Source organism: Trachypithecus francoisi, unplaced genomic scaffold (assembly GCF_009764315.1).
Source record: "Trachypithecus francoisi isolate TF-2019V2 unplaced genomic scaffold, Tfra_2.0 Lachesis_group14, whole genome shotgun sequence".
Lineage (NCBI taxonomy): Eukaryota > Metazoa > Chordata > Mammalia > Primates > Cercopithecidae > Trachypithecus > Trachypithecus francoisi.
This window is the reverse complement of record NW_022681459.1, coordinates 26481651-26504319: the sequence shown is the minus strand read 5'-3', so window position 1 is coordinate 26504319 and position 22669 is coordinate 26481651. Positions and strand designations below refer to the sequence as shown.

The 22669-nt window shown below is 40.4% G+C and overlaps 1 protein-coding gene across 2 annotated transcripts in view; it reads left to right on the top strand.

Moving 5' to 3' along the window:
- The window catches only part of BRWD1 (bromodomain and WD repeat domain containing 1), a 132920-nt gene that overhangs the window by 8238 nt on the left and 102013 nt on the right, over nucleotides 1–22669 (top strand). For both annotated transcript variants that reach the window (XM_033232486.1, XM_033232488.1), the window contains 4 exons: nucleotides 6103–6253; nucleotides 8306–8404; nucleotides 8766–8926; nucleotides 10642–10863. In XM_033232486.1, the coding sequence (XP_033088377.1) occupies nucleotides 6103–6253; nucleotides 8306–8404; nucleotides 8766–8926; nucleotides 10642–10863 (633 nt within the window). The remainder of the gene's footprint in view (nucleotides 1–6102; nucleotides 6254–8305; nucleotides 8405–8765; nucleotides 8927–10641; nucleotides 10864–22669) is intronic.

Sequence of the window (22669 nt, the reverse complement as noted above, 5' to 3'; positions counted from 1 at the left end):
TTATTCCTTCTCTCACTTTTTTTTTGATTAATCAAGCATTATTTTAAGATGACAGCAAGATTTCGAAAAGGTAAAAAGTATTCTATTTATTTATTTATTTATTTATTTTTGAGACAGGGTCTCACTCTGTTACCCAGACTGAAATACACTGACATGATCACGACTCACTGCAGCCTCAGCCTCTTGGGGTCAAGCCGTCTTCCAACCTTAGTCTCCTGAGTAGCTTGAACCACAGGCACACACCTCCATACCTGGCTATTTTTTTTGTAGAGGTAGGGTTTTGTCATGTTGCCCAGGCTGGTCTGGAACTCCTGAGCAAGTGATCTGCCCTCCTCAGCCTCCCAAAGTGGACCTTGCCTGGACTAACTCTTCCTTTCTTTCTTTCTTTCTTTCTTTATTTTTTTTTGAGACGGAGTCTTGCTCTGTCGCCCGGGCTGGAGTGCAGTGGCCGGATCTCAGCTCACTGCAAGCTCCGCCTCCCGGGTTTATGCCATTCTCCCGCCTCAGCCTCCGGAGTAGCTGGGACTACAGGCGCCCGCCACCTCGCCCGGCTAGTTTTTTTGTATTTTTAGTAGAGACGGGTTTTCACTGTGTTAGCCAGGATGGTCTCGATCTCCTGACCTCGTGATCCGCCCATCTCGGCCTCCCAAAGTGCTGGGATTACAGGCTTGAGCCACCGCGCCAGGCCTCTTTCTTTCTTTAAATAACTTTTTTTTTTTTTTTTTTTGAGATGGAGTCTTGCTCTGTTGCCCAGGTTGGGGTGCAGTGGCGTGATTTTGGCTTACTGCAACCTCTGCCTCCCGCGCTCAAGTGATTCTCCTGCCTCATGATCCACTCGCCTCGGCCTCCCAAAGTGCTGGGATTAGAGGCGTGAGCCACCGTGCCCAGCCCTCTTTATTTCTTTTTAGTTATATGTCCTTTTATTATTCTTTTGGTGGTTTCCCCAGAGGTTTCAATATACATTACCAATATACATTAAATTAGTTCCTTTACCACTTCCCAAATAAATGAAGTTATAACTGTTAGTTGTCACCATCTTATAATCATTTTTGAGCTAGTAATCATTTTTTGTTTTTTTTTTTTTGAGACGGAGTCTCGCTCTGTCACCCAGGCTGAAGTGCAGTGGCCGGATCTCAGCTCACTGCAAGCTCCGCCTCCCAGGTTCCCGCCATTCTCCTGCCTCAGCCTCCCGAGTAGCTGGGACTACAGGCGCCCGCCACCTCGCCCGGCTAGTTTTTTGTATTTTTTAGTAGAGACGGGGTTTCACAGTGTTAGCCAGGATGGTCTCGATCTCCTGACCTTGTGATCCGCCCGTCTCGGCCTCCCAAAGTGCTGGGATTACAGGCTTGAGCCACCGCGCCCGGCCTAGTAATCATTTTTTTTGAGACAGAGTCTCACTCTGTTGTTTAGGGTGGAGTGTGGTGGTGTGATCTCGGCTCACTGCAACCTTTGTCTTCTGGATTCAAGTGATTCTCCTGCCTCAGCCTCCCAAGTAGCTGGAATTGCAGGAGCATGCCACCACACCCAGCTATTTTCTGTATTTTTAGTAGAGATAAGGTTTTGCCATGTTGCCCAGGCTGATGTTGAACTCCTGGCCTCGAGTGATCTGCCTGTCTGGGCCTCCCAAAGTGCTGGGATTACAGGCATGAGCCGCCATGCCTGGCCTTACTAATTTTTTTTTTTTTTTTTAAAGAAGGGATCTCACTCTGTCGCCTAGGCACGAATGCAGTGGTGTGACCTCCGATCACTGCAACTTTCACCTCCCAGATTCAAGTGATTCTTGTGCCTCAGCCTCCCAAGTAGCTGGGATTACAGGCATGTGCCACCATGCCTGGCTAATTTTTGTATTTTTAGTGGGTGGGGGGGGGGGTTTCATGATGGTAGCGAGCTGGTCTTGAACTCCTGACCTCAGGTGATCCGCCCACCTCGGCTTTCCAAAGCTGGAATTACAAGTCTGAGCCACTGCTCTCAGCCTGGCCTTACTTCATATATTATAAAAATTTCAGGATGTTATTAGTGTTGTTTTAAAGTCAATATTCACTTGCTTACCTACCTATACATCTTTTCTGGTATTTTTAATTTCTTCCTCCAGTTCTGTGGGACCTATTTATGGTAATTTTTATTCTGTCTGCAGGACTTATTTTGTTATTTATTTTATTTTATTTTATTTTTTTTGAGACGGAGTCTGGCTCTGCCGCCCAGGCTGGAGTGCAGTGGCCAGCTCTCAGCTCACTGCAAGCTCCGCCTCCCGGGTTCACGCCATTCTCCTGTCTCAGCCTCCCGAGTAGCTGGGACTACAGGCGCCCACCTCGTCGCCCGGCTAGTTTTTTGTATTTTTTTAGTAGAGACGGGGTTTCACCGTATTAGCCAGGATGGTCTCGATCTCCTGACCTTGTGATCCGCCCGTCTCGGCCTCCCAAAGTGCTGGGATTACAGGCTTGAGCCACCGCGCCCGGCCTGTTATTTCTTTTAATGAAGGTTTGGCTGGGCTTGGTGGATCACGCCTGTAATCCCAGCACTTTGGGAGGCCGAGGTGGGTGGATCACCTGAGTCAGGAGTTCAAGACCAGCCTAACCAACATGGTGAAACCACTTCTCTACAAAAATACAAAAGTTAGCTGGGTGTGGTGGCGTGTGCTTGTAATCCCAGCTACTTGGGAGGCTGAGGCAGGAGGTGCTTCAACCTGGGAGGTGGAAGTTGCAGTGATCCAGGATTGGGGCCACTGCACTCCAGCCTGGGCGACGGAGCAAGACTGTCTTAAAAAAAAAAAAAAAAAAAAACACAAGGTTTGTTGACACTGACTTCAGTAGCTATGGAATTCTGGTTCGTAGTCTTTGTTTTTTTTTTGTTTTTTTTTTTTTTTTTTGAGACAGAGTCTCGCTCTGTCGCCCAGGCTGGAGTGCAGTGGCCAGATCTCAGCTCACTGCAAACTCCGCCTCCCGGGTTTACGCCATTCTCCTGCCTCAGCCTCCCGAGTAACTGGGACTACAGGCGCCCGCCACCTCACCCGGCTAGTTTTTTTTGTATTTTTTTTTTTTTTTTTTTTAGTAGAGACGGGGTTTTACCGTGTTAGCCAGGGTGGTCTCTATCTCCTGACCTCGTGATCCACCCGTCTCGTAGTCTTTTTTTTTTTTTTTAGCACATTAAAGATGTCTCACTGCCTTATTCCTTCCTTAATGTTGAAAATTTAGCAGTCTTGTTATTGCTCCTTTGAAAATAATGTTTTTTTGGTCTGGTTGCTTTTGAGATTTTTGTCTTTGATTTTCAGCAGTTTTACTATGTTGTCCTGTAGTCATGATCTATTGCTATACAACAGATTACCCCAACATTTAGCTGCTTAAAACTACACTGATTTGTTATTATCTGCCAGTTTCTGTAAGTCAGCGGTCCAGACACAGCTCAGGTGGGTTCCCTGTCTCCTTTTCTCTGAAGGTGCAGTCACTGTTGGCAGAGCTGGGGTTTTAGCTGAAGGCTTGACGTGGGAGGAATAGGCTTCCAAGCTCATGTAGTTTTGGCAGGATTCAGTTCCTGGAGGGTTGTTTGACTGAGGGCCTCAGTTTCTACCTGACTATTGGCCACCCTCAGTTTCTCGCCCTTTTGGTCTTTCCATTGTGATAGCTTGAGTTGTCAAAAGATGAAAGCTGACAAGGCAGTAGAGTCTTAGCAAGAGGGAAGTCACAGTTGTAACCTAATCATAGAAGTAGTATCCTCTCGATGTTACTGTATTTGGAAGTAACTGAGGGGAGGGTATTTCAGAAGTCTGTGACTACCAAGAGTTTTGGGCACTATTAGAGGGCATGTCAGAAGCTGCCTTTCACATGTGCACCTAGGTGGTTTTCTTTGCATTTATTTTGCTTAGGTTCTCTGAGCTTTTTGAATAAGTGGTATGATATCAAATAGTTTAATGTGTAATTAAAGTCCCAAGTGGAAAGGACAGAAGGGAGAAGTAGTTTGAAGAAATAACAACTAAGCATTTTTGAATATCTGGGCCATCTTTAGGTCTGCTTCTATTGACCATTTCCCCTCTTGAGCATGGATCACACACATATCTAGCTTTGTTGTGTATCTCATCATTTTTTGAGGTATGCTGTAACTTTTTGTGTGAAAAGAGTAGAGGCTGCAGTAATGTATTTACCCCTGGTAAAGATGTGCTCTTTTCTCAAGCAGTTAGTGTTTGAGACAGGGTCAGTCTAATTTGTAATTGATCATCTCTGAGTTTTGTTAAATTCAGTTAATCACTGGCTTTGCGTGCTTTGAGGGTGGCATCAAGACTTTCCCTTCCAGCAGAGTTTGACATTTGGCCCTCGTGAAATTCCTGAGGTGTCTTATTTTTTATATCGGAATTGCCACCTTTCCAAACTTTGTGAGGTCTTGTTCTACTTTGTACCTGACTGCCAACTTTTTAGGTTGCCACAGAGTTCGCTCTGCTTTGTGGTCCTGCTCAAGGCTTTCCGTGTCAGAAGACATCATTCTCCACCCTGTTGTTCTATCTCTAGCCTTAGGAGGGCCTCTGCAGTGCATTTGGAATGTAAGGTTTCTTCCGGGGCTGCCCTGGCTTTAGTGTTTGGGCCCTATGCAGTTAGTGAAGGCCTATGGGAAAAAATTGTGGTAGGTGTGCAGGCTCGCTGTAGCTGACGCTCCTTAGGATTCTGATCAGTCATGCTGGCCACAAGTGGTCATTAAGTTTGTTAGAAGTTTGAGTGGTTTTTTCTTATTCTTGTCTGAGGTCAGTTCTTCCTGCCTCTCTACTAGGGATGAAAGCAGCTATGAGTCCCTTTTCTTTAACTTTATGTATTTTTGAGATGGAGTTTCACTCTTGTTGCCCAGGCTGTGAGTGCTATGGCATGATCTTGGCTCACTGCAACCTCTGCCTCTCAGGTTCAAGTGATTTCATACTTCAGCCTGCTAAGTAGCTGGGATTACAGGCGCCCACCACCACACCCAGAAAAAATACTTTTTGTATTTTTTCTTTTTAGTAGGGATGGAGTTTCACCATTTCTGCCAGGCTGGTCTTGAACTCTTGACCTCCAGTGATCCACCTGCCTCGGCCTCCCAAAGTGTTGGGATTACAAGCGTGAGCCACTGCGCCTGTCCTGAGTCCCTTTTCTGTTCCCAGAAAAGCTTGTACTTTCTGGGATTAGTTAATATAGACTTTCCTTTGTTTTTTCAGCTGTGATGGGTTTGTACATTTTTAAAAGTTTATCCAGCTTGTTCTCATTGTAGAGATGAGAGCGATATCTTTTATCTTTTACATTGGAGTAAATAAATGATTATTTTTCATTTAAAATTATGAGAGACATATAATTGTCTATAGTTATCCATAGGTATATCTACTTTTGGTTCCTGGCACGTAGTTGGCTGTCAATACTTACTGAAAGAATTAATGTTTTTTACTGCCTAGTGTATTGTTGAGGACCACTTATCCATGATTTAGATACTAATTGATGTTTTTTTTTTTTTTTTTTTGAGACGGAGTTTCATTGTTGTTGCCCAGGCTAGAGTGCAATGGCATGATCCTGGCTCACTGCACCCTCCACCTCCTGGGTTCAAGTGATTCTCCTGCCTCAGCCTCCCAAGTAGCTGGGAATACAGGCGTGCACCACCATGCCTGGCTAATTTTGTATTTTTAGTAGAGATGGGGTTTCACCATGTTGGTCAGGCTGGTCTCGAACTCCTGACCTCAAGTGATCCACCTGCCTTGGCCTTCCGAAGTGCTGAGATTACAGGTGTGAGTCACCGTGCCCGGCCTCGTTAGTGCAATTTTGAGTAAAGTCTTGATTTCAAGTCTTCAAATTAGGTTTTGTTAGCTCTGCAACCTTTGTTCTTTTTCAAAGGTGCTTTGCCAGGTCATTTGCATATAAATTTTAGAACAAAATTGTCAATTTCTACAAAAAAAAACTGAAGTTTTGAGTGTTATAGGTTTGAATCTGTAGATCAAATCTGTAGATCAGCTTACTGCTTGTTCAAGTCATCTTTAATTTCTCTCAGCATGTTTTACAGTTTTCAGTGTATGCTTTTCACGTTTTGCCAGACTTATCCCTAAGTATTTAATAGTTTTTGATATTATTAAATTGTTGTCATTAAAACTTGCTCTCCATCTAGGTCTTGTCCAATAAGCATGTGGCTCCTGATCATCTGTTGCAAATCTGCCAACGCATCGGTCCTATGTTGGATAAAGAAATTCCGCCCAGTATTTCAAGAGTCACTTCTTTACTTGGTGCAGGAAGGCAGTCTTTGCTACGTACAGCAAAAGGTACCTTAATTTGAAGAAGTGTTCTGCTTTGTATTAATAGCCTAATAATGATTATAATTGTGAAGTAATGTAAGCATTGTGGAAGAAAGGTGATAATGTAACTATAAATCATGCTGTGGACTATAAAATTCTCTGCGTTTAGCATAGAACATTGAATTTTATTACATAAGTGTTTAATGGGTCCTTCTGCATTAAAAAGTTGATAAAGATACAGATGTTAAGCTAAAAAGCTTGAATTTATTCTGAGATGTTGTTTGAGGTTTTATCAGTGTGAGTTCTTAATTTTCCATTTTGTAGCTCACTCATAACTTCATTGAATGTAACTGTATGTGTCTAATAAACTCTTTAAATGCTAGAAGTATTTCATTTGATATTTAGCTTCTGAAAGCCCTTTGTTATGAAGGGAAGTGATTTTCTAAATTTGGTAGCAGCTTGAAAACAAGCACCAAAAATGTAAAATTGCATGGTTCTTTTTTTACTAATTTAATTTTTTTGCAAAGTTATGTGCTAGCAAAATGTTTGAAATTGCTATTCTTTTTCTGTTAGCTTGGTATATATGACTCAGACTAAGTATATGTATGTGATATAATCTATGTGTACATGTGGCTAAACTGCTAATGGGCAAAGAATGTTGGTTCTTCTGATCCTGAGTATACATCAAATTCATCCCATGATTATTTTTTATTACGAGCTATTGCTGATGTGATGCTATCTCTTAGATGCACCACCAGTATAAAGCTTAACTGAGAAAGAACACCCTTCTCTCTTAGTTCCGTGCCAGACTGGTTTGTTAGGTTTAGTTGTTTCTTAGTGCTCTTAGCCATCACCCTGTGGCACTAATCAGGAAACTGTTTATATTCTTCCTCTTCTGTGTCCCTATTCACTTTGTAATTAGCTGGTTATATGGTAGTTAATTAGTAGCCTGTTTTCCTTTGTTTTCTTTACTTGTGTCAAGCTCCATGTCATTGTTTTGTGATGAGCAGTGATTTAGAACTGGCCAGACCTTAGAAGAGTCTTCAGTAAGCTGCCCTAGGGTAGGGGCATATTCTCTATTTGTTTTGTACTGGTACTCCAAGAGGATGCCTTGTAACTGCTCTTTGGTCATGATAGTGGAAATGAATCCATTCATGTAAAATGCAATATGCCTGTTAGTTTGGGGCACCCGAGGCTCAGTAGAGGTTTAGTACGATGCCTTCCCTTTCTTCTCTGAGTTATGAAGAAACTAATTTCTGGCACAGTGTGATTGCTTAAAACCCTATGTTCTGCTATCTCCTATAGAGGAGAGCAGACTTTTTTTTCTTAGTGCATTTGCTGGTAGGTCAAGGAGGGATGGACTTTGAATTAGTGTTCAGAGTCACAGATCCTACATATGTGCTCTTCAGTAGAGGATTTTCTGTGATCCTAAAATGAAGGGAAAGCTATGTAATTTATCAGTATTTCCTAAAGAGAGAGACTAAAGTCATGGCAGTATTGGCCAAATTAATTTTAAAACTGAACAAGTCATGAATTTTCATATAAATCAAAGAACTTTTTCCTTATAAAAGCTTCCATTTTTGAAAAGTTGGATCAGTTGTAAGACCTTTTATCTTTAGTATTGTATGATATAATTCTATATTGAAAAATAAACACTTGGCATGAAATGGGACTTGGAGTCAAGATCTGGTTTTCTGGTCCATCTTTACCAACCATTGCTGTGGATCTCTTTAAAGGCCCTAGAACCTTTGAGCCTCAGTTACCTCACTTGTAAATTGGCAAAAATACCTACCTCACAGGGTTGTTGTGAGGATTCAATGAGCTAATGTATGTTGAAAGCACTTTGTGAATTGTAAAGTGCTACACAAATGTTAGTTGTTGTTGCTGCTGTATCTGAGATGTCTTAATTTTCTTTTTCTTCAGAAATAGTCTAATAAACCTCCAGGGCTTTTCTGTTAAAGTATATTAGTTGGTAAAATGTTGAATAAACAGTTTATTACAATATACGTAAGTATTCTATAAAATCTTTCCTGGGGTTAACTTTCAAGATTTTATGTGTATCTAAAATTCATTTTAAAGACTGCAGGCACACAGTTTGGAAGGGCTCTGCCTTTGCTGCTCTTCATAGAGGAAGACCTCCTGAAATGCCAGTGAATTATGGTTCCCCACCAAATCTTGGTAAGTAAGGTTGGCCTTTGAGATGCCTGAAATAATTCTTTTTACATTTCTCAACAACCTTTATAAATGCTGTATTAAAATTTAAAAGGAAATACTGGTTGAAATGTTTTGATAGTAATAACTATCAAATATCAAATTATTGTTAAAATAATTACTAAAAATAAAGTTAATAAAAAAGAATCTTACTGTAGTAAGAAGTCTGTATTAGTGAATATAGAAGAATAGAATTGGGAAGAAATTGTGTCCTTAGGGTTTCTTGAACATAGATTTTTGTGACCCTCTAGCAATTGTTACTCGAGTTTTTCTTAGATTTTTCCATATTGGCTCTCCCTTAACCATTTTCATTGTTTTTATTTCCTAGTGGAGATACATCGAGGAAAACAACTCACAGGGTGTTCCACTTTTAGTACAGCATTTCCAGGAACTATGTATCAGCATATAAAAATGCACAGAAGGATTCTCGGACATCTGTCTGCTGTTTACTGTGTAGCATTTGATAGGACAGGACATAGAATCTTTACAGTGAGTTAACGTTTTAAACTTGATTTGGTGTCATCTAGAGTACTTCAATGTGCTTCAGAATCATCTGGGAAATCTTACAAAATATGTAGTTTCTGTTTCCCATCCTCAGAGATTTTGACTCAGTAGGTATGGTGTGGGTCTCATGAATTCGTATTTTTAATAAGTGCGTCAGCTGAAGATAGTCAGGACTCTGTGCTGTTTTGAGATACAATGATTTAGAGTAGTGGTTCTTAAATGTGATATTTAAGGATGCTTAAAAATAGACATACCTAATACTTTCCCTCTAGCACATTCTAGACTTACTGAATTAGATTACATTGTAATTAAATACATGTATTAACTGTAAACCCCCAAAATAAAAAGCTCCTCAGACCTCTACAAGTGATTCGTGTTCACATTAATCACTGGTTCAGGAAAATGGGTTGATTATAAAATAACCCATTAGTGTTCAAGTAAGTATTAAAAACCTATCTGAAAAAATTTGGAATTTATCATTTTAATGTTTTAAGGGTAAATTAGGATAGGTGAGAAGTTTAACTTTGATTTTGCAGGTGTACAATTCAAGAGTAGATAATCAAGAGTTTCTTGAATGAATGGGTGCTGGCTAGTACTGTAAACTTGAGACTGTGTTGTTTGTGAGGAGGCTGTTCCCACCATTTTTGTTTGTTTTTGGGATTGCCACTTAGTCATGTTTCTCACTATGAAGTATAGATCTGTTCCAACATTCATCACATTATTTAGCTTGGTGTGAATAGACTTTTTTTTTTTTTTTTTTTTTTTTGAGGCGGAGTCTCGCTCTGTCTCCCGGACTGGAGTGCAGTGGCCGGATCTCAGCTCACTGCAAGCTCCGCCTCCCGGATTTACGCCATTCTCCTGCCTCAGCCTCCCGAGTAGCTGGGACTACAGGCGCCCGCCACCTCGCCCGGCTAGTTTTTTTTGTATTTTTAGTAGAGACGGGGTTTCACCGTGTTAGCCAGGATGGTCTCGATCTCCTGACCTCGTGATCCACGCGTCTCGGCCTCCCAAAGTGCTGGGATTACAGGCTTGAGCCACCGCGCCCGGCGACTTTTCTTTTTTTGAGACGGAGTTTCGCTCTGTCACCCAGGCTGGAGTGCAGTGGCGCAGTCTCGGTTCACTGCAAGCTCTGCCTCCTGGGTTCATGCCATTCTCCTGCCTCAGCCTCCCGAGTAGCTGGGACTATAGGCGCCAGCCATCACGCCCGGCTAATTTTTGTATTTTTTAGTAGAGGTGAAGTTTCACTGCATTAGCCAGGATGGTCTTGATCTCCTGACCTTGTCATCTGCCTGCCTCGGCCTCCCAAAGGATTGAGATTACAGGCGTGAGCCACTGCGCCCGGCCTAGACTAACATTTAACCATTGTTAGTTGATATAAGAGAGCCATGAACTTTGAGTTGGACTTCTTACTTTGCAGAGAACTTGGGGGAAAATAGTATTGATCATGGAGTCTGACCCATAGAAATGATAACTTGGCAGTATTTTTGTGTATACTTTCTTTGCCTTAAAGAAAAATACTGTTATTCCGTAAGTGTTCCGACCGTAAGTCATAATTTATTACATAAATAACAAAGTATTCTATAGTTGGAAAGAGAGAAGTTAAAGATAGTTAATTTGGATGGCATATAAAAAGTATTCTTTTAATATCATTTAAAAGATTTGCTGTACTAACATTAATTTTTGGATATCTTTTTTCTTAGGGTTCAGATGATTGTTTGGTAAAGATTTGGTCAACACATAATGGCCGCTTGTTATCTACATTAAGAGGTCATTCTGCAGAAATTTCAGATATGGCAGTAAACTACGAGAATACAATGATTGCCGCGGGGAGCTGTGATAAAATTATTAGAGTGTGGTGCTTGAGAACTTGTGCCCCGGTTGCTGTGCTCCAAGGACATACAGGATCAATTACATCTTTACAGGTAAACTTTTAGCTTAGTGGGCACATTCCTATATATATTTTCACCTTTTTCTTTAAAACAGTTTCTTTAGAATTGGGAAGCAGTAAGATGTGTATTAGTAACTATATATTTTAAGTAAGAAATGATAATTCATACTTCCACAAATCATGGAAGGCTGATGAAATGAAGATCTAATGCATATTTACATGAAAGCTTATTGATATTTTGGGGTTTATGGTTGAACTGGATGACTGTCAGTTGCAAACTGGTGATAGATTGTTTTTCAACTTTAAAACTTGTGGATTTTGCTAAGGTGGTTTTTTTTTTTTTTTTTTTTTGACCGAGTCTTGCTCTGTTGCCCAGGCTAGAGTGCAGTGGCGCGATCTCAGCTCGCTGCAACCTCAGCTCGCTGCAACCTCTGCCTCCCGGGTTCAAGCGATTCTTGTGCCTCAGCCTCTCGAGTAGCTGGGATTACAGGTGTCTACCACCATGCCTGGCTAATTTTTGTATTTTTAGTAGAGATGGGGTTTCACCATGTTGGGCAGGCTGGTCTCAAACTCCTGACCTCAAGTGACCTGCCTGGCTCGGCCTCTCTAAATACTGGGATGACAGGCGGGAGCCACTGTGCCCAGCCGCTTGGTTGATTTAATATGCCTAAATATTTAAAGTTTTTTTTTCCACGATAAGCAGAGGATAATTTTGAACCTATACAGAATAGACAGAATAGTATAAACTCCTATGTATCTGTCAACCCATGGCCAGTTCTTTCCTAACTGCTTCATCTTGTACCTAAAGCAAATCCTAGATTTTATATCATTTCTTCTGCAAATATTTCATTCTGTGTTTCTAAAAGATAAGGATTCCCCTCCCCCCCTTTTTTCATAGCAACTGTTATGGGAGGAAAAGATTCCTTTTTAAAACAACTACAACACTATTATCACACTGTTTATTGATGTTCAAGTTTCCAGTTGTCTCGTAAGTGGTGTTTTGTTTAGGTTGTTTGAATCAGGAGCAAAGCAAAGCCTGCATGTTACAATTGGTTGCTATAGACTAAAAGAAACTTAAAATATAAATTTCACCTACCTATGCAGTTAAAAAAAATGATCTTGCAGTTTCTTTGTTGAAGGACCTGGGTTATCTGTAGTTTCCCCACAGTTTGGATGTTGCCAATTGTATCCTATTGGAGTAGTTTAATATGTTCCTCTGTATTTCTATTAAGTTGGTTATTGGATCTAGAGCAGTGGTTCTCTTTAATGTGCATGAGAATCACCTGGAGGGCTTGATTAAAGCATTGTTAGGCACTACCCCCAAAGTTTCTGATTCAAAACGTGTGGGGTGGGGGTATGAGAATTTCATCACTGATAGAAAATTGATCACATTGAGGTGTAAGTTCTTCCATCAGAAGGCACAAAATGTCTAGTGTTTTTCTGTATTCCTCACTGATGATCGTTGCCTTGCATCCATTAGTTGTTAGGGACAGAATATGTTGCTCTTAGTAGTGCAAGGTTCTTGGCTCTCAGTGTAACAGAAATTAATAGGAGGCTGGGCAGACTTCCCAGACAAGATTTATTAAGACTTATGCCGAGGTTTATTAAGACTTCTGCCTAGCAGTGGCACATGCCTGTAATCCCAGCACTTTAGGGAGGCTGAGGTGGGAGGATCACTTGAGCTCACAGGTTTGAGACCTGGCCTGGGCAGCATAGCGAGACACCACCCCCAACCCCAGAAATAGTTTGGCAAGGGGGCACACGCCTGTAGTCTCAGTACCTGAGGTTGAGGGAGGATTGCTTGAGCCAGGAGGTTGAGGCTGCAGTGAGCTATGATCGCACCAGTGCATTCCAGCCTGGGTGACAAAGTGAGACTGTCTCAAAAAAAAAAAAAAGAGACTTATGCCTGAAACATTGGGAATAGGTGAGACAGTGAAGGAAGAAGGGTCCTCTGGCTGGCTCCCCAGGGGAATGCCTTGCCGTGTCTTAAGGAGGGTGATGTGCAAAACTCATGAGGTAGGTGAACGTTATTACACGTGTGGGGTGGAGCGCAGGGTGTGCAGATGCACTAAAGAATCATGCTAACACATATGTCGCATAATGAGGGGGGAGATAAGCCCCTCTGGGTGAAGGTTTTAGTATTACAGTGAGGCTCAGGGTTAGGATTGGTCCTTCTCCTGGCCTTGTGCACATATGGGCAATAGAGTTAACTCTCCCGAGTAGGGTTCATGGAGGAATGCTGCTTGTTTTAGTTTTTTTAGACAGCTTACAAGGTCTGGTCAGTGAGTGTGGGCCAGTGGGGATGGTGCTAAAATGTCTGGTGGTCAGTGGTCACGTATGGAGAAACATGTTAGTGGGGGTGGGCCAAGTCCTGTCCCTACTACACTGTTTCAGTGCTTTTCTATCATTTTTTGAAACTTATGTTTGGTTAGGCTGAAGTAAATTGTTAGATGATTTGTAAGGCTTTTATTTTGTTTTGATTTATAAGACTTTTAAAGGCACATTGGTGTCTCTCATTAGAATTTGGTTAAAACTGGTGGTGGTTCAATTTTTTTATGCACATTCACCTAGGCTATATATTAGTGGTCACTTAAATGGATTTGGTGTGAACTTTTGTGATAAAAGGTGACTTTTGTTCTCTTCTAGTGAATATTCTCAAAGAAAAGAGAGTGAGTAGCTATTATGGGATGAAGATAGTTATAATTGAGATAGTGGTTTTTGTTTTTCGTGGTTTTTTGGCCCAGGCAGAGTGCCGTGGTGTGATCTTGGCTCATTGTAACCTCAGCCTGGGGTCAAGGTCTGCCCATCTCAACCTCACAAGTAGCTAGGACCACAGGTGTGTGCCACCAACCCCAGCTGTTTACATTTTTTATAGGGATGGAATCTAGCCATGGTGTCCAGGCTGTTCTTGAATTCCTAGGATCAAGCAGTCGTTTTTCCTCCACCTCCCCAAATGCTGGAATTACAAGCCTGAGCCACCGTGCCTTGCTGAGATAGTGTTTTATTTTGGAAGTTTAAGCAAGACTTTTGGTTTGTCTACATGTAGTTAAGAAGTATATTGTTTTCTGGAAGATTTTATAGTTTGAAAATGAAATTCTTGCTAGGTTTCACAGTTAACATTTTATAGTTTGATATGAATGTACTGACAATATAGCAGCAAATAAGAACATTTATACTTTGAGAGGGTGCCTGTCTTAAAATCATCTTGAAATTCTTTGAAAGTGGAATTCTAGTCTTCCCTGAAATGATGCTTCTTGTAGTGGGGGCTCACATGCATTTATTGCCTACTGAATATATCTGAACAGTCTACTTCGTTAGTAGTACTTTTTTTTTTTTTTGAGATGAAGTCTCACTCTGTTGCCCAGGCTGGAGTGCAGTGGCACGATCTCAGCTCACTGCAACCTCTGTCTCATGGGTTCAGGTGTTTCTTCTGCCTCAGCCTCCTGAGTAGCTGGGACTACAGGCACGTGCCACCATGCCTGGTTAATTTTTTTGTATTTTTAGTAGAGACGAGGTTTCACCGTGTTAGCCAGGATGGTCTCAATCTCCTGACCTCGTGATCCACCTGCCTTGATCTCCCAAAGTGCTGGGATTACAGGCGTGAGCTACAACACCCAACCTCGGTGGGTGATTTTAACAGCATCTGAACACAACTGATGAAACTGAAGAATTAGTGAAGTGGAATTGAGGTCAGAAGAAAATAAATAGAACCAAATACAATGAGTAATCATTGCAGCCTTAGGGAAAATTAGAGGAGTAGTAAGAAGACTGATTGCTAGCTTCTCAATAGAAATAAGGGAAGTTGATAGACAAGTAATATTTTTAAATTGCTAATAGAAAATGCCAGTCAATAATTCTGAGCCTATTAAAATACATCATTGAGGAATGAAAGTATATTAAGTACATGTTTAGACAAGCTGAGAATTTCTTAGCAATGGAACAGCATTAAAGGGAATTCTAAATAATACTCTTTTTCTCTTTTTTGAGATGGAGTCTTGCTCTGTTGCCCAGGCTGGAGTGCAGTGGCGTGATCTCGGCTCACTGCAAGCTCTGCCTCCCAGGTTCATGCCATTCTCCTGCCTTAGCCTCCAAAGTAGCTGGGACTACAGGCACCTGCCACTACGCCTGGCTAATTTTTTGTATTTTTTAGTAGAGACAGGGTTTCATTGTGTCAGCCAGGATGGTCTGTATTTCCTGATCTTGTGATCCACCTGCCTTGGCCTCCCAGAGTGCTGGGATTACAGGCATAAGCCACCGCGCCAGCCCTAAATAATATTCTTTAGGCGAGGATGTGATCCCAAGTGGAAACTTGGAGATGCAAGAAGCAATGAAGAGTTAAGAAAAAAAAAAAGTGAATGTGTGGGTAAATGGAAATAAACATTGGCTGTATACGATAAGTGAATTCTGGGCTTCAAAATACGTATGGAATTAAAGAATGTATAGTGTGTATATCAGGAGGAGGTAACTTCAATATTCTAAGATCTTTGCATTGTTCAAGAAGTGGAAAATAAAAAAATTCAAATTTACATTAGACTTTAGATGAAGATGCATTTTGAAATCTCTAGAATAACAGCCAAAAGTATGGCAAGAGATCGTATAATTACTAGACTTAATAGAGGTGGGGAGATATGTACTAATAAAAAAAGTGAAACAAGAAAGGAGAAAAAAAACAGTACTAAGATGATACTGGGATAGTAAATGTCAATATAAACATAATTATATTACTTGAAATACATTAAATGGGCTAAAGCAGGTCTCAACTGAAATAATTTTAAGTGTATTCTCTGACAACAATGTAATTAAACAAGAAATTACTAACAGCCAGAATTAATAGCAGATACTCCTCACTTTTTGTAAACTTTATGTATAGTTGACCCTCGAACAATATGGGTTTGAATTGCATGGGTCGACATATATAGATTTTCTTCCACCTCTGTCACCCCTGAGATGGCAAGACCAACTCCTCTTATTCCTCCTCCTCCTCTTCAGCCTATTCCACATGAAGACAATGAGGATGAAGACCTTTAAGATGATCACTTCTACTTAATAGTAAATATATTTTCTCTTCCTTATGATTTTCTTGATAACATTTTCTTTTTTCTAGCTTACTTTATTAGAATACGTTACATAAAACATACAAAAATATGTGTTAATTGACTGTTCATGCAACTGGTAAGACTTTATTAGTAGTTAAGTTTTTTGGGAGTCAAAAGTTACATGTGGATTTTCAGCTGCCTGGGAGGGGGTTGATACCCTAACCCCTGCGTTGTTCAAGGGTCAACTATACTTTTAAATAATCCATACGTCAAAGGAAAAAAAATCACAATAGACATTTAAGAATATTTCGAACCGATTAATAATGAAAACCTTACAAATGAAAACATTACATACGAAAACTTGAGGGAGGTACTCTTTGGGAGTCAGCCTTGAAGGTGGCGCCCAGTGATTCTTGCCTCCTGGCACTCAGGCCACTGTAGTCTCCTTGCTGAATAGGGTTGACCGGTGAACTTGAAAGATAATGAGAAAATGGCATAGTGTGACTTTCAGTGTTTCTGAAGTTACACTACACCATAATAAGATAGTTTTTGTCTTGTTCTCTTTAATCACTGCTCTTGAGGGAAGCCAATTGTTAGGTAGATTGCATACTCAAACTGCCCTATGGAAAGGTCTTCATAGTAGTAACTGATGTCTTCTGCTGTAGTCATGTGAGTAAGCCATTTTGGAAGCAGATCCCCGTATTCCCAGTTAAGCCTTTATGTGACTGTGGCTCAGGTCGACATCTTGACTGCATCTTGCAGCCTCGGGACACTGAGCCAGACCTATCTAGCTAAGCTGCTGTTGAATTCTTGGCCCATAGAGACTATGGGATAATGAATATTTATTGTTGTCCAGTGCAGCTAAAAATTTTGGGTTAAGTTGTTTCATAACAGTATATCATTCTCTGCCGAAGTTGTGCTGAAGGGGAAATTTACACCCAATTGATGTATTAAAGAGAAGCTGAAATTCAATGATCAACTGTATTTCTCAAGAAGTTAGAACAACAAACAAGAAGAAAGAAATTTTGAAGATAAGTACAGAAATTAAGGATAGAAAAAATGTGCATAATAGTAGCAAGGATCAGCAAAGCCAGAAGTTCTTTGAAAGGCTAAAAATACTGGTAAAAGACAGGTTGTTCAGGGAACAAAAAAAAAACTTGACAAATAACCATTATCAGATTTGAAAAAGGGGTATCACTAATATCCTTCAGATAATAAAAAGAGGATATTTTAAACAGCTTTATAAAGGAAAATTGGAGGTAAATACAGAGAAAACACCAAGACATAAAAAGAAAATCTGAATTGACTTGTAGCTATGAAATGCATTGTATCTGTAGTTAAACATTTTCTCTACCTACTTACTATTTAGGTAAAAAATGTTTGGCCCTAATCTCCTGAGGAAGCAATCAGACAAATCCAAATTGAGAAACTGTGAAACAAATCTCTTATTCCTCAAACGTTTGGTTTCAAGAAAGGCAGAAAGATGGAGAACTTTTTTATAAGGAACCTCAGGAAAGGGGACAAATGTTAATATGTGAGCCTTGATTTGGGTTCTGGATTTAGGAGAGAAAAAAGCTGTAAAGGATGCTTGAGAAATTTGGGAAATTTGAATATGGATTATATAATGTTTTATCAGTATTAAGTTTTTAAAGTATTGATAACCATGTTATAGTTATGTAGGAGAACATCATTGTTAGGCGATACACACTAAGGATTTTAGGGCTGAAGTAATGTCTGCAAGGTAGATTTGGATGGTTCATGTCAGTATGATATCTACTTCAAGAAGCAAGTGTTGCAAACTGTTAGCGGTTGGTGAATCTTGATGACCAGTGTATGGGTGCTCGTCGTACTATTACGACTTTTATCGAGATTAAAAATATTACAAAATTAAATATTTGCAGAAAATGAACACCATGCTATTACTACAACTGTTCATTTTTTTTAGTATTGCTAGGCAAGAAAGAACAAAAATGGGCTGGGCGCAGTGGCTCACGCCTGTAATCCCAGCACTTTGGGAGGCTGAGGTGGGCGGATCATGAGGTCAGGAGTTTGAGACCAGCCTGACCAACATAGTGAAACCCCATGTGTACTAAAAATACAAAAAATTAGCTGGGCATGGTGGCGGACACCTGTAATCCCAGCTACTTGGGAGGCTGAGGCAGGAGAAGTGCTTGAAGCTGGAAGGCGGAGGTTGCAGTGAGCCGAGATCGTGCCACCGCACTCCCCACCAGGCGACAGTGCGAGACTTCATCTCAAAAAAAAAAAAAAAGAACAAAAATGCACAAATACTGGAAATAAAAAATTTTTATTTTCCAATAGTTTGGTTGCCTACTTAAAATCCTAGAGAATTGAAAAATGCCTTGACAGGTTGCAGTGTATCTTGTGAAGTAATAGCTATTGAACTTAGGTAGTTATGATGGCCGCACAGCATTGTGCATGCACTAAATGCCACTGAATTGTTGACTTTAAAATGGTTCATATGGTGTGTTTTATGTTACGTGAATTTTACCCCCCCCCCCAGGATGCATGAGTGAGCATACAGGAAAATATTTTCATTTTAACAGTTAACAGGACAGCTAACTACCTTTGACGAATACATTTTTTTTTTTTTTTTTTTAAAGACAGAGTCTTACTCTGTCACTCAGGCTGGAGTGCAGTGGTGCGATCTTGGCTTACTGCAACCTCTGTCGACTGGGCTCAAGTGATGCTTCCCCCTAACCCTCCTGAGTAGCTGGGAGTAGCTGGGACTACAGGTGCGTGCCACCACTCCTGGCTAAGTTTTTTTGTGTATGTTTTTTGGGTGGAGATGGGGTTTTGCCATGTTGCCCAAACTGGTCGAACTCCTGAGCTCAAGCAGTCCTCCCACCTTGGCCTCCCAAAGTGCTAGGATTATAGGTGTGAGCCACCACACCCAGCCTACATTCTTTTTAAATTTTTTGTTTTTAGTTGACCTGTAATAATTATAGAAAGACATTACAGTGTGATGTTTCAGTGCATATATGCATTGTATAAGGATCAAATGAGGGTAATTATATCCATCACTTGAAGTATTTATCATTTATTTGTTGTGGTAATATTCAAAGTCTTCTAGCTATCTTGAAATGTCTGTCACATTGTTATTTGCTGTACTCACCTTGCTGTGTAATAGAACACCAGAACTTATCCTTCCTGTCTGATTGTAACTTAATACCCATTGAAACAACTTCTCATGGTCCCCCTCTTCCCCCATACTCCCCAGCCATAGGTAACACTGTTCCGTTCTCTGCTTCTGTGAAATCAACTTCTAAAATTCAATAGTGAGATTACACAGTGTTTGCCTTTCTGTGCCCTGCTGTTTCACTTAACATAATGGCCTTTAGGTTCATCCATATTACCACAAATGACAGAGGAGTGTTCTGTTTCTGATGTTCCATTGTTTGTGTGTGTATACACAGACACACTGCATTTTCTTTGTCCATTCATCTGTAGATGGGTGTTTAGGTTGATTCCTATCTTGACTATTGTGAATGGCACTGCAGTAAACATGGGAGTGCAGGTATCTCTTCAGTTGAGTGATTTCATTTCCCTTCGGATATATACCCAAAAGCATAGGCAACAAAAGCAAAAACAGACAAATGGAATTATATCAAACTACAAAGCTGCTGTACAGCAAAGGAAACAATCAGTATAGATCAAAGAGACAACCTGAAGAATGGGAGAAAGTACTTTTAAAATCTGTGCATCTGACAAAGGGTTAATATCCAGAACATAGAAGGAACTCAACTCAATAGAAAAAAATTCAATTAAAAAATGGGCAAAAGACCTGAATAGATATTTCTAAAAAGAAAACATACAAATGGCCAACAGATATATGAAAATATGCTTAAATTAACATCACTAATTATCAGGAAAATGCAAATCAAAACCCCAGTGAGATCCTACCTCACCCCAGAATGGCTGTTCTCAAAAAGACAAAGGATAACAAATGTTGGGAAGGATGTGGAGAAATGGGAACTCTTATGCACTTTTGGTGAGAATGTAAATTAGTACAGCTATTATGGGAAGCAGTATGGAGGTTCTCCCACCTTCCCCAGAGGCAGGTTCTCTCTCTTGCCCAGGCTGGAGTGCAGTGGTGTAATCATAGCTCGCTTGGCCTCAAACTTGTGGGCTCAAGTCATCCCCCTGCCTCAGCCTTCTGAGTAGCTGAGACTATAGGTATGTGCCACCTCACCTAGTTAGTTCTTAATTTTTTGTAGAGACAGTGTCTTGCTATGTTTCACAAGCTGGTCTTGAACTTCTGGCCTCAAGCAATCCTCCTGTATTGGCCTCCCAAAGCACTGGGGTTTATAGGCGTGAGCCACCATGCCCGGCCGGAGGTTCTTCACAAAAAAATGATTGGCTGTATATCCAAAGAAAATAAATAATACGTTGTTTCACAGCAAAAGAGAGGATCAGCCAGGCACGGTAGCTCATGCCTGTAATCCCAGCACTTTGGGAGGCCGAGGCGGGCGGATCATGAGGTCAGGAGATCGAGACCGTCCTGGCTAACACGGTGAAACCCCGTATCTACTAAAAAATACAAAAATTAGCTGGGCGTGGGGGGGTGGGCGCCTGTAGTCCCAGCTACTGGGGAGGCTGAGGCAGGAGAATGGCGTGAACCCGGGAGGTGGAGTTAGCAGTGAGCGGATATCACGCCACTGCACTCCAACCTGGGTGAGAGAGCGAGACTCCGTCTCAAAAAAAAAAAAAAAGGATCAGCATATATTAAAGAGTCCTTATTTTATTGCCTAACAAGTTGTCAAAGTAGACGTTCTTAAGCTCATGAGCATGAGGTACAGACTAGGTAGTCACTCCAAATGTGTAGATTTCAAGCATAATTTGGACTTTGGAAGTAGACACATGAGGTCTACTAAAAATCCTAAAATCCTAAGGCCAAAGAAGACTTTGAGAAATCATAGTTCGTACTGTTTCCTTTATGCAGGATTTAGCTAATGCATCTTAGAAAAAAAGAGACTATTTTTAATATCCAGAAATACATATTATAGTCATTGACAACTGGCCTTGAGGGGTGTCATAATAAAACATGGTTGTATGTCAGTAATACTGCAGTTGATGAAATGCTGCTATTTAGAAACAGTAAAAGGAAGGCTCCCGAGGTTAAAAATACCTGTTGGATACTAAAGAAAAACAAAACAAAACAAAAAAAATCACAACTCTTAAAACTTCAAGCTTGGAGGCTTCATTAGTGAATTCTGTTAAAACTTGTTAGAACTGCTGAGAGCTTAGTGTGATGGTTAGATATATATAGGACCCATGTCTTAAAACCAGAACTTTATTGTACACTATTAATAAACAAGTAATAAATACAATGGAAGAAGAATTAATTCATAATAGCAACAAAACCCCTCAAACACATAGGAATAAATTTAACAGGAAATGTGAAATGTGTTTATGAAGAAAGATCTTAAAAATACTGGAATCATGGTGGGCAAGGAAACAGTCTAAATAAGTGAAAATGCCTCTACCATGTTCGTGAATCAGAAGATTCAGTATTGTAAAGATGTCAGATCTTTCCTGATTATGCTACAAAATCAACATATTTACATTTGAAATTCCAATGATTTTGTTTTTATGGAACTAAGCCAGCCAATCAGGCTCACTTAGAAGAGAAGAATAAGCACGGACAGCAAAAGAAGAGCAAAGAATTGTTTAGCCATGCTGGAGATATAAAAATGTTTTAGAGGTGTGATAAAGAAAACAGTACAGTATATAAAGATATAAACAGTACAGTATATAAAGATATAAACAGTATATAAACAAAGATATAAGTGGGACAGAAATAGCCACAAATTGCTTGTATGTCTGGGAATTTGATTTAGAACAGGTGACTTAAAAATATTCTTCCATGGACAGTTAGGTTTAGAATTCCTTTTTTTTTTTTGAGACAGAGTTTCGCTCTTGTTGCCCAGGCTGGAGTACAGTGGTGCGATCTCAGCTCACTGTAATCTCCGCCTTCTGGGTTCAAGCAATTCTCCTGCTTTAGCCTCCCGAGTAACTGGGATTACAAGTGCCCACCACCACGCCTGGCTAATTTTTTGTATTTTTAGTAGAGGCAGGGTTTCATCATTTTGGCCAGGCTGGTCTTGAACTCCTGACCTCAGGTGATCCACCTGCTTTGGCCTTCCAAAGTGCTGAGATTACAGGCGTGAGCCACAAGCCGCCATGCCTAGCCTCTAGAATTCTTAAAGTACTCTGTGCAGGGTTGCGAGTTTTACTCTGATGGTTTACTTAAAAAAATATTTTTTTGTTCAATTAGCAATTCAGTGTGGAAGGTGTTTTAATTTTTTTAAGGTGAAAGCAAGTTTATTAAGAAAGCAAAGGAATAAAAGAATCTTCTATTTTAATTAACAAAAATATCCAACTACTAATATAACTTGAATTATATTACTTTTTCTCATTACTTTTAATGAGATAGCCTGCAAAGCTCAATGTTAGGCCACATTCTGGAACATATCTACTTAGATATAAACAATCACTTTGAACATTTAAAAAAAAATATCATTTCTTCTTACTTTGCTTTCTGTTAATGGCACTATTAGTCTTTGTTTTCTTTTTTTTTTTTTTTTTTTTTGAGACGGAGTCTCGCTCTGTCGCCCAGGCTGGAGTGCAGTGGCCGGATCTCAGCTCACTGCAAGCTCCGCCTCCCGGGTTTACGCCATTCTCTCGCCTCAGCCTCCCGAGTAGCTGGGACTACAGGCGCCCGCCATCTCGCCCGGCTAATTTTTTTTTTTTTTTGTATATTTTAGTAGAGACGGGGTTTCACCG